Source organism: Hemibagrus wyckioides, linkage group LG05 (genome assembly GCF_019097595.1).
Source record: "Hemibagrus wyckioides isolate EC202008001 linkage group LG05, SWU_Hwy_1.0, whole genome shotgun sequence".
NCBI classification, from domain to species: Eukaryota; Metazoa; Chordata; class Actinopteri; order Siluriformes; family Bagridae; genus Hemibagrus; species Hemibagrus wyckioides.
In genome coordinates, this window is record NC_080714.1 from 21,635,487 (window position 1) to 21,647,827 (window position 12,341).

General features: G+C 39.3%; 1 protein-coding gene across 1 annotated transcript; it reads left to right on the top strand.

Moving 5' to 3' along the window:
* The first annotated feature begins 234 nt into the window (after positions 1-234).
* Positions 235-6,942, top strand: rhoab (ras homolog gene family, member Ab). The gene is made up of 5 exons (XM_058389206.1): positions 235-352; positions 3,709-3,866; positions 5,107-5,227; positions 5,702-5,832; positions 6,173-6,942. Exons 2-5 carry the CDS (start codon positions 3,711-3,713, stop codon positions 6,344-6,346), a joined length of 582 nt encoding a protein of 193 aa, XP_058245189.1. The 5' UTR covers positions 235-352; positions 3,709-3,710; the 3' UTR covers positions 6,347-6,942.
* Positions 6,943-12,341: the final 5,399 nt, after the last annotated feature.

The following is a 12,341-nucleotide window of genomic DNA, read 5'->3' on the forward strand; positions in this document are numbered from 1 at the left end:
TACTGTATGTTGATATATTCAGACAAATCGTGAGCCTATTTCATTTTATTAACATTCAGTCAGTAATTGGTCATCTCATGGTCCTTTAATAGATTACATTCAGTAATCAATGCTGAAATGATCTTTAGATGCATGTAAACTTCAGCTGATGCACCAAAAAAGGGTTAAATGAGGTAATCGCCTTCGCGTGCACGCGCAGGCGTGGCCCACGCACGTGCACGCGTCCCTTTTGCCCCCCCCTTCTATGAGTGCCCGCCCTGTGCGCGTGCTCGTGACTAATTCATTGTATGTGGTAGGAGACGAGGCTCGCGCACAAGTGCTGGGAAACGACGGACAGAAACTTAACCTTCAAGTAAGAATGCTTTATTTTTTCCAGCGGTATTTGTATAATGTGTTTTTTTTTATTGTTTTTCTAAATTTGTTTTGTTTTTGTTTAAGTGTTGGGTTTTTAAAACTTCCTCTTCTTTTTAGAGACGAGACTTGTTTCAGGGAGCCAGACCGCAGGAACGTTAGCCTGCCTTAGCTGATATGCTAACCTAGCTAACGATAATTTAGCGGCTAGATTTAAAAAAATCTGGTTAGGTCAGGATTTTTGTGTTACATTATTTGCATTCGGGAGGTTTTAATGTCTGGTTCTCAAAAACACGCCAGGATGTGTTTAGAAAGGGGTTCATTATTATCCTGAGGTGAAGAGGGTCGGAAGCTAGCTAGTAGCTAGCTGACTACGGTTTAGTTCATTGTGAAAGTAGTTGAATGCAACAGGGACGGCTCGCTATTGTTATACCTTCTTAAAACGATTGTATTTTTATTTATTAAAAAAAATAGTATACAAATGTGTGTGTGGGTCAACATATATATCTATATATATATATTTTTGCCCCCAAGAAATATTACCCAAAGCCCGCTAAGCGTAACAACGTCCCTTTAACCAGAAGTCTGAATTAAATACTCCAGGAATATGTTTCTCATAAACCTTTATGTATTGTTTGTATTTGTTTTATACTTTATATATCTGTAAAAGGTGAGAAACGTATCGAGGATTGGTTCGTTGTTAGCTAGATTTCTAAAAGTGTTGAAACTTCCTGTTGAACATTATATGGCGTTTAGATGAACTGTTTGTTTTACTTTTAGGAGATTTTAGTTGTTGGTGTTTATCGGTGAGGTTTTATTAGAGCTAAGGATGGAATAAGAAAGTATTGATCCGTGTGTTTTTGTACAAAAAAAAACAACCCATCACCACAGTGTAAGATAGAGGAAGAAATCATGAATAATCCGGTTGGTTTTTAATGCAGTTTCTTGTGCTGTGTATTAGATCAAGTTGAGTGCTAAAAAAAAAAAAAGCAAGATACCCGAATGATATTTGTATATGAATGGAAATAATTAGTGTAGTCGACGTGTTAAGTACATTTCCAGCGCGTTAATAAGCAGTGATCGCTGTGTAATGGCTTGAGCTCGGCATCTACAGCCATCTGTTGCGCCTGGACGCCATCTTAAAGCCGGGGGGGTTCCTGAGACCCACCCAGGGGGAGATCAACGCCTCAACATTCACTTATTTCCCCGACTTCTTAGTGTCAGATAGAGACAAACATGCACTCTGTTCGTTCTCCGAACCGTACAGACCCAGCAGTGTTGAAGAAATCTTACTATACTGAGCTAAATGGGAAGGTTTCTGGTTCGAATGTCCTATGATGCATCAGTGAACAAACCCTGCTTAGTTTCCCCCAGCTGACATGATACACACTCCCTGGGAGGGGACATTTAATTATTATTTAAAATAATTCACACACACACGTTTCCTAAAAAAGTACACTTTTTTTCACATACTGTAAAAGCTAGCATATTCGTATGAACTAATTATTTACTTATTGATATGGAAAATGTGTGTGTGTGAGGGGCGGGGGTTTCCTAATTGTATAATGAGACAAAATGAATATTCATGTTGACGTAAGAGATCAGTGCAGTAGATATCAAACCGGTGTTGGGTGGTTATTTGTAAAGAAGTCGGATATGCTAACAAGATATGCACTTCTGTGGAGTATTTTGGTTATCACGAATCGTGATGCGTGATCAGAAGCCTGATGCTCTTCCGAGGCACATGAGTATTGGTCGTCTGTTAAACACGGAGGCGAGTAATAAACAGCAAGGAGCGATGTGTGAAAATTGTTGGCGGTTCAAATATACCAAAAAAAAAAAAAAAAATGGTGGCTCGTGTCAACTGCAAGTTTTTTGAGGAAATAGATTAGCCAAAATTCCATGTGTTTTATTGAAAGCATGATTTGAGACCGTGAACGTTTCCCAGGCCTCGATTAAAGCTGAGTGCTTGTGTGATTTGTTTTTTTTTTCCTCCCACTTTATATTATATAATATTATATAATATATTTTATTGTTTTGCGTACAATTCCATTTACGTTTGCTTTGAAAAGCATTGGTGGAGTTTGGTGCATTGATTCGAAAGAGAAAAGCTTCTCCAGCCAACCATTTAGTAAAGTCGTTTTTAAATGAGTTCTTCATTTCTACTGTCATCTATCTGCTATGGGGGGAAATCATGAATCTGTTAAGAACATGAAGCAGTGCATCACTCATCTCAGCACTTTGTTTAATAAAAGCTTTCGCTGTTTAATAGCTGCTTTCTTAAAAAGAAAAAAAAGGCACTAGCTGGTCGGTCCAGCGGTGGGAAACGAACTTAAACCAGATAAATTGCTAGCTGTAGCAAATGTGTGTGAAGAGGATGTGAGAAACGACGTTGGAGATCCTGCTGATTTTCCACTTCTCTTTAATTTACATATCTCTAGCAGACAATCACAGTAGAAGAGCGATTTGAAGAGACACTGCTCCAAACTGCTGTGCTCTATCACACAGGCGAAAAGGCCCGAAAAAGAGCGTGTGTGGATTGAAGTACAAGTTGGCCGTTAGTGCTTTTGTAACTCTTATCATCTGTAATGAGCTGACTAGCTTACTATGTATGTGCATGTCTGCCAAAATGGAAGTTTAAAAAATTTCTTTGAAATCTACAGGACATGTTGATGTTTGTGTGTATAGGTTTCCTGTAAGCTGAGGTCAGCATTGTTCTCTGTATCGTCATCCATATTTCCACTTCGATTCAAACAACCCTAAGAGGTTAAAAATAAACGAGTGTAAAATTATAGCTGTGTATAATAGAAATATTTTAATTTATGAGCCGTTATTACTTAATGTCCGATTGATTACGCTTCTAAAGTGATTGATTATGCTTTTCGAGATCTTATTTATTATTCATTTCAGTTTTATTGTTGTGTAATTGCGTGTTCTGGGTTGTGGCTTAAACTTATCCAAAACAAGTGTGCAGTCAGTTAGACTTAACTATAATAATTCAGAATAAAATAATTGTATGTTATTTATTTGTTTATATATTTAATTTATGTTTTTGTACAATGTTTAATCACTATTCTTGGCCTTTAACAGCATTTGACAGCTCATTGTGCTTCTCCAAAAGTAAATTTCCAAATTCATGGTAGTGTAGGTTTACCATGTCCAGATCTTGTTTACCATGGTAAAGGTCAGTGTGTTTGTGAGAGAGAAAGAGATTCACAGATCACACGCTGGATGACGCAGACTTCACAGTGAGATATCATAAATACCTCTGTGTGTGTGTAACCATAGCAACTATCAACAGTAAGCTGATGCTACAGCATGTGTGTCTCTAACATGTAACCTGTGTGTGTGTTGTAGGCATGGCAGCGATTCGTAAGAAGCTGGTGATCGTAGGTGATGGAGCATGTGGTAAAACTTGTTTGCTGATCGTCTTCAGTAAAGACCAGTTTCCTGAAGTGTACGTCCCCACCGTGTTTGAGAACTACGTAGCAGACATTGAAGTGGATAGCAAACAGGTAATGCATGAATACGCACTGGTTTTATATAACATTATTTTTTGCCCTAAAATATATTCCAATCAAACACACACTACTACTGAACATGAGTAGTGGTTCCACTCAATAAAGGACCTGTTCAGGAGTTAAGGATAGGTGTGTGGTTTGCTGTTACAGTACATATGTCTTTTCGGTTAATGAGATCAACCTAAGAGTAACTTATAATGCATGGTCAGAGTATAGAGGAAAGCAGCACTGGTATAATAAGTTTCATAGTGCAATAATGTTCAGTATGTTGTGGAAATAGAGGTCTGCTTTCTGACCCACAAACCTAGTTTAATTAAACACCACCACAACTGTCCCCTTTGATAGGAAATTATTTTGAGTTGTGCTTCCGTGGTTTAATGTTCCTGTTCAGAATTATTTTCTTATTCCTCTTGCAGTAGGTCACCAGTTGACACGCCAATATGACCGATATCATAAAACAACACTCAAGTATGTCATGATGTACACCATTTAGCAAAAAGTTTATAGACATCTGATCGTCACACCCATATGGAAGCACGTATTTGTATAAGATATCTGTTTGCTGTGGCATTACAGTTTCCTTTTATTGGATCTAAATCTGTTCCATCATGACCATGCCCCTGTGGATGAAGCCCTCATCTATACTGCGCACCTTTGGGGTGAACTGGATTTTGTAGCTGAATGAGCAGAAATTTTCACAGGCACACATTGCAATCAAGTGGAAAGCCTTCCCAGAAGAGGGGAGCAAAAACCATATGGGTGTGATGAAGGGTGTCCACAAACTTTCGGACATATTGTCTAGCAAACTGCAGGCAAAACAGTAGTGTTCAGAAAAGGGTTAAACAGCGAAAAGAAATTCGAAAACTGTTATTAAAATAAAAACAAAAATCTTCTAAATATACCTTAATGTCAGAATAGTAGGGTTTTAAAAATAGTTTTTAGCGTGTTAACTACTGTGTATTGTAAAGCAACACATTATGCAGTCTTTGCTTTTATCAATTTATCATTTACATGAGAGATTTAAAAAATTGTACTTTTTCACAGATACAAACTTCTACAAAAATCATGAGTGTCATTTGCAAAATATAGTGGTTATCACTGTAACGGTTGGCAGTAATGAAGCAGTTGTTCTGTTTATGTATTTGTGTTTGTTTTTATTTGTGTTTTAATTCTGATCTAAGGAATGTGCCAATAGATTTACTGAAATTAAATTTATTTATTTTTTTTAATTCAGGTGGAGCTAGCACTTTGGGATACTGCAGGGCAAGAGGACTATGACAGGCTCCGCCCACTTTCCTACCCAGACACTGATGTCATTCTCATGTGCTTCTCTATTGACAGTCCAGACAGTTTAGGTAATTATGTCCTCTATTTCTCTCTTTACAGTGAATTCAGAAAAGAATTGCCAGACCTGAGAATCCTTCTGTTATTTGCCACTGAGTATCTCGGTATTCAGATCTTGATCCCTTTTAAGATCTGCTGTTTTGCCACAGCATTATAAGAAATGGTTACAACCATTTTATGTAGCATCATGAGTGATCCGTTAATTAATTATAAACTTTCTAGGGGAAAAGCATAATGCCCTTTCCCGCAAATGAACTTTTCACAGGAAAACATTCTGTTTAGCGTTTTTTTTCCCTAATAAATGTGACAGGGGTGACGCAAGTGATTTGTTTAGCAAATATGGTTGCTTGAGATCTGTATAACGTCACAGATTTGAATAAAAGTTTTATTTATTGACGTGTTCAGCGTTACACCCAACAAATTAACCACATTTCTCTATGATGGGTTGTTAGTCACTGTCTCCTGTTCGATCTCTGTCTGTACAGAAAACATTCCAGAAAAATGGACACCTGAGGTCAAACACTTCTGCCCAAATGTCCCCATCATCCTCGTGGGCAACAAAAAGGATTTACGAAATGATGAGCACACACGCAGAGAGCTGGCCAAGATGAAACAGGTAATCTTCCTTGTTGGTCAGTTACACTCATTGCTAGTAATGCAAAACTGAAGTGCCCAGATCTGTCATGTTGTTAATTCAGAATTGTATAGCGGTAAACATTAGTCTTTACTGGAAATGGTTGTTTTGATGCAGCAGTGTGAATCATTAGAATTGTGTAAATGTCCGTCCTGATTTTTGCTTTAATTTTAAATGCTTGTGTTCAGTCGAGCAACGGTGTGGGATCACCTATAAACAACTTTTATATTTACACAAAATAGTGCTTAATGACTAACTGTGACTTAATTCAATAAGCTGTCACTGACCTGCTCCCTAATGTCCGAATTTAAAACCCAAACAGGAGCCAGTCAAAGCTGAGGAAGGACGGGACATGGCTAACCGAATCGGTGCTTTTGGCTACATGGAATGCTCTGCGAAGACGAAGGACGGCGTGCGGGAGGTGTTTGAGATGGCCACCAGGGCAGCGCTGCAGGCACGCAAGGGCAAAAAGAACAACAAATGTCTTCTCCTCTGAACATGCAGCACTGGACTGAAACCCCAAATAGGGGTGCAAAATGTGTGTAGATACACACGCTCATTCCTCAAACTCGCCAAACATTTTGGAAGAAAGAATAACTGCTCTGTTCTGTTAATTTTATTTTTGTTTCTTCTATTAGTTATTGAAGTGTTTTATCAGTATTTAAGAAATTTGCAAAAGGACCTTGACTTTTGCCTGTTTTGTTTGTTTTTGATGTTTTCCCTGAGTTTTGTGATATTATTAAAGCCACACCCACCTGCCAAATGCTGTCATGTGACTCAAATGCCTGCCAATCAAGTGCTCACCACAATGCTGGGATTTTTTTTTTTAAATTCCCCATGAAACAGGGCTGAAAAATGAACATGATTTGTAATGTGTATGTATGTATGGTTCATTTTTATTTTTTATTTTTTTTTTAGGTTAGGAATTTAAACACCACCAACTTTCTTTGGAAGCAAAAAAGATGGGGTGGGGGTTAGATATGTATACATGTACATATGTAACACGTGTGTGGATGCACACGGTCATGACTGGAAGTCCATTTGTAAACTAGACTTGGTAATCTTATGTAATAAAAGACTTTCTATAAGGAAGATCACAAGTCTAATTTTCTTTTATTGGTATTTGAATATTTCCTTCTATATTCAGAGCCGAGTTATGTTTGGATATTGTACGGAAATTACTTTGTGATTTTGAAACTGTGCTGTCAGGATTCGGACAACATATTGGAAAATGTCACATTCAGGCAAAAAGTTGGAACTATAAAATGCAGGCAATTCGATGCCTGTATTAAAGTAAAAAATCTGTAAGGTGAAAAATGTCTAAATGTATGACACGGGTCAGTTTAGCTTTTAAACTGCATCAAATTGACAAAAACGCTGGCATTATTTTATATAAAGCAAGATAACATAGATGCACATGTGATTGATATTGTTTGACTTCACTGAGCTGTGCACCCAATTAATTGTTGGGATATGATATAAAAAATAATTAAATCTAAACTAATAGCATGTACTTAATCAAGCACTATTTTATATGATAGAAGCCATGTGGTTAAATTAAACCAATGTACTAGACTTAGTAGTTTATTATATTTGCATGTTTGAATTCATACACATTTGTGTTTGTTATGGGTGATATCTCTGCCCAAGATGCCAAGATCCATCTGCTGCATCTACCCTGGTGATCAGTGAGAAAAACCAAGATGACAATTTTTTGGTGGTGTATCATTCTCGAAACATCACCAACACCACTGTGGTGTGTGTTGCCATGGTCTCAGACTCAGCAGTAATTCTTGGGGTTACAAGCCCTTTAATATCATTGCTGGGTTCACAACAGAGAATATTTAGCTAGCAACAGTCCTGTGGTCAGAAACTGATAATGAAGGCTTGGGGTTATTTTTAACATGTGGGTGGAATAAATATAACCTAGTCTTCACTTAATACACCAACATTGCTATGTCTAAAATCCTGGTACCAGTGACACCACCCAATGAACCACCACCCAACTATCCGTCAGTGGTTTTATACCTACAAATGTGTAGTTTGTAACATACACCATCCAAATCATTGAATTCAGGGGTTGGGCTTGGCCCCTTAGTTCCAGTGAAAGGAACTCTTAATGCTTCAGTATACCAAAACATTTTGGACAATTTCATGCTCCCAACATTGTGGGAACAGTTTGGGGATGACCCCTTCCTGTTCCAACATGACTGTGCACCAGTTTTGCACAAAGCGGATATCCCAGTTTTGGCCTGGCTCGCAGTCTCCTCTCTAATTCATCCCAAAGGTGTTCTATCAGGTTGAGGTCAGGACTCTATCCATGTCTTTATGGACCTTGCTTTGTGCACTTCCCACAAAGTTTGGGAGCATGAAATTGTCCAAAATGTCTTGGTATGCTGAAGCATTAAGAGTTCCTTTCACTGGAACTAAGGGGTCAAGCCCAACCCCTGAATTCAATGATCAAACTGTGTAATCTGGATGTAGATCAGGAGAGGTTTGCACTTCTCTTGCTTGAATGCAAAGCCGGATACTCACAGTTTGATCCTAAGCTCCTTTCTGAGTTATGTATGTTCTCACTGGGGTTGCACAGGTTTCCTCTGGGTTCTCCAGTTCCTTCTCACCTCCAAAAAAATGCATGCATTAGGATCGGCTATGCTCCCCCTAGGTGTGAACATGTGTGTATGTTGTCCTGTAATGGACTGACAGCCCATCTAGTATGTATTTCCTTTCTCACACCCACAGTCCCTGAGATAATATCTAGATCTACAGTGAGTCAGGCCAAAATAAACAGGTTACTGAAAATGACTAACTGACTGAATATTAAGTTGTCTTTATTTGTCACATATATATTACTGCACAGTGAAATTCTTTCTTCACATATCCCATCCTTTGGGGTTGGGGTCAGGGCACAGGGTCAGCATTGATGCAGCACCCCTGGAGCAGGGTGGGGTTAAGGGCCTTGCTCAGGGGCCCAATGGTGGCAGCTTGAACCCCAGTCTTCCAGTCAACATCCCCACTTGAGCTACCACCACCCTGAATGCAGGATGCTTCTTCTAAGTAACGGGAGTGGATTTGGTTACAAGCTTGCTTCTAAATCCTGGAGGTGACCAAAGAACAGGACAGTGACTCAGACATGTTAGCTAAATGCAACTATTTGACCACACCTAAAAAAACACTGAAGCTCTGCTTGTGTCTCAATAAGCAACAATCCATGATTTATTCTAACAAATTGAAAAGTCTTTATTCTCGTGTGCATTTGAATGTGAATATGATGTGAGAAGAAGGTCTACTACTGTGCATTAACATTAGTCAAGCAGAACCGGCTCTTTGTGAAACAGAGGGGGGAAAAACACACTTCAGGAAGGAAATCGTCACGCCGCCGCCTGCGCGAGCTGTGTTAAAAAGCTGCTCGAGGTTACACACAGCGTCTTTCCTGAGAAAGACAGCGAAGACCGACGCCCTTTCTCTCTCTCTCTCTCACTCACTCACTCTCTCTTCCTCTCTCTCTCTCTCGCTTGCTAATGCTCTCTCGCGTTCAACCTCTTTCTCCGGGGCGTTTTTCAACCTCCACCGATCAGGCGGCGGACTGCGGCGCGCCTCTGCGAAACTCCCAGCCTTTTATACACGGCTATTTTTAGGCACGCGCAAGTGGGACTATTTTTAACCAATGAGCTCATGGTTTTCCGTCGCGGGCCAATCAGAGAAGCGAACACGTGTTTATGAGAAAACGAGAGAGTGAGTGAGAGAGAGAGAGAGAGATGAGCGGACAGCTGGTAGAGCGCGTGAGGGAGAGCGGGAGCGCGCACAGCCCACGGACTAGTCGTCGACGTCACGGATTTTCCTCGCGTGACAGCGGAAACTCGTTTTTGTCCGTGGCCTATGTTTCTCAGGCAGAAAAGATTTTGTGTAGTATTTGTAGGTCTGACAGTTTTAAACATCTTCCCACTCTCTGGCACGTAGTTATTTGTTACGTGAGAATGACGCAAAGGACGCCGAATACGTCTTAAATACCGACAGCTGCGGGTTCTTGAGACTACTTTTGATCAGTGTTTTAGCCCAAAGCGACACCTGGTGGTTGAGATTAAAATTACAGCCTCGTCCATACCATAGATCAGGTGCATTTAACTGTAAAACACTGTATAGCCAAAGGTTTATGAACTCTTATTACACCCATGTGTGATTTAGAGCCTTCCTTACGTTTCTGGCATTTGGCAGACGCCCTTACGTTTTATCTTCAGAGCTATTGAGAGTTAAGTGCCTTACTCAGGGGCCCAGCAGTGGCAGCTTGGTGGACCTAGGATTTAAACTCACAACCTTCTGATCAACCCCTTAACCACTAAGCTACCACACCCCCATTTCTTTCTCTTACATTCTTCCGGAAAGGCTTTTCTCTAGACTTTAGATGAAGTCTAGAATACTCTAAAACTATCTTGAATACTCTTAATAGTGGCTGTGGGGTCAGGGCACTGATGGTGAAGAGGTCTGGGGTGCAGTCAGTGTTTGAGGTCATCCCAAAAGTATTCATTGGGGTTGAGGTCAGGGCTTCTTGCAGACCAGCCATGCTGTACCACACCAACCTTAGAAAACCATGTCTTCATAGAGCTCACATTGTGCACAGGGACACTGTTATGCTGGAACAGGTCTAGATCCCTTAGTTCCTGTGAGGGATAAACTACAACGCTCCAGCAGCATATAGAAGCATCCTATTGAGTGCAAAACATTGTGGCAATACTTTAGAGAAGATCTACATATAGGTATGGTGGTCTACATTTAGCCATATAGTAAATGCAAAGGTCCAGCTACCTAAAATTCCTTGCTTACAAGTATCCAGAAGAGCGATAAAGCACGATATCGTGACTGAATAGTGACAACAGTCACAAAGAAATTCTCAGAAGTGTTTTTCTTTGGACAAGAAATATAAGTATTATATGAAATTAGGAATATATTAGACCCTGGTTATGTTTGTTTTCAGTGTCCTTGATGTGTCTACTTTGCAATCATTGTTAATATTTTTATTTACATTGTGCCTCTGCTGCTAAATCAATGCAGCGCTAGTCAAGTTAAATATTAAAAAGTATAGCTATTCTGCCATCTTGTGGTTAAAGCCTCGTGTTTACGCTTAGAGAGTTTTATATGAATATGAATATTGTATGGTAAAAAAATTTTTCACCTTTTATTTATTTATTTATTTATTTATTTATTTATTTATTTATTTATTTGATGGGTTTGATGTATAAACAAATTCTTACCTCTGTCTGATGCAGCCCATTAAATAGTCCATTTTCAGGTGTCTGGTTTTCAGCCATAGCTTTTCTTACCTCGTTACATGTAATAAGACTTTATGATAAATCAGGTCTGTATCAGTACAGTAACAGTATAAGGATGTTGCATTAACGTTAGGGTTCTCCAAACCCTTTCGGTTTATTGCATGGTTCCTGAGAGGTTCTGATTATTTACAGGTTTCCAGAACATCATGGAAAAACATTCTCTGAATCATTCAAGGTTCAGTTCCTGCAAGCTTCCCGAGAGGTTTGAATCATTTAAAGATGATGAAGAATTGAGGGAAACGTTCTCCAAATCATCACAAGTTACCATAAGGCTCCTGAGAGGTTCTAATTATTTAAAGGCTACTGAAACATTAGCAGTTTTCTCATAATCATAATGCACAACCAAACCACTGTTCCCCTGAACATTCTGGGAAGCAATAACTGTGAGCAGGATAGGCTCTACTCCAATTAGCTGCCTTCAGCTAAATAATTTACATAAACACATATGAGAAGATAGGCTTATGCAGCAGAGGATCTTCTGGAGAAGCCGAGCTGGTTCACATTTCAAAAATGTAGAGTCAGTTCATATGTTTATCAGTTCTGGTACGGTTTTTCTCAAAAGGCTCAGTTCTCACATGTTCATGCTGCGTCTCAGTCCTGTCCACTAGAGGGTGGCATGGTTACGCTGCCCATTACAGTAAGTTTAATCCCTTTGTAGTCTTGTCTCTCTCACAGACCGTCTCACTCTTATTTGAATGAAATGTGTCTCTCAAATGTGTCTCACAAATGTGATTTGTATTCATTCTCTCTCAGACCTTGTCTCTCAGATTTTAGTGAATCAAGTCTCTCAAGCATTTCTGGTGTACCTGAATCATGTCTTTGTCTCAGCATGCCTTTCTGTCTCTTATTGTGTCTTTCTATTTCACCTTCATCTTCTATTAATCAAATTGTCGCTTAAACTGTATTTCCTCAAAAAGGTTCTCCCTCTCTCTCTCTCTCTCTCTCTCTCTCTCTCTCGCTCTCTTTCTCCCTCTCTCTCTCATTGTTCTGAAAAAAAGACTCTCTTAACTTGTCTCTCTGATTAATCAAATTGTCCCTTAGAGAGTTTTGTTAAAGATGTCTCTCTCTATTTCCTCAAAAAGGCTCTCTCTCTCTCTCTCTCTCTCTCTCTCATTGTTCTGAAAAAAAGACTCTCTTAACTTGTCTCTCTGATTAATCAAATTG

What these genes read in the sequence shown, in the direction of transcription:
- rhoab (XM_058389206.1), top strand. Translation starts at nt 3,711, where the DNA reads ATGGCAGCGATTCGTAAGAAGCTGGTGATCGTAGGTGATGGAGCATGT. An exon ending in TTGAAGTGGATAGCAAACAG is followed by an intron (nt 3,867 to 5,106) that starts GTAATGCATGAA and finishes TTTTTAATTCAG; the next exon opens with GTGGAGCTAGCACTTTGGGA. An exon ending in TGACAGTCCAGACAGTTTAG is followed by an intron (nt 5,228 to 5,701) that starts GTAATTATGTCC and finishes CTGTCTGTACAG; the next exon opens with AAAACATTCCAGAAAAATGG.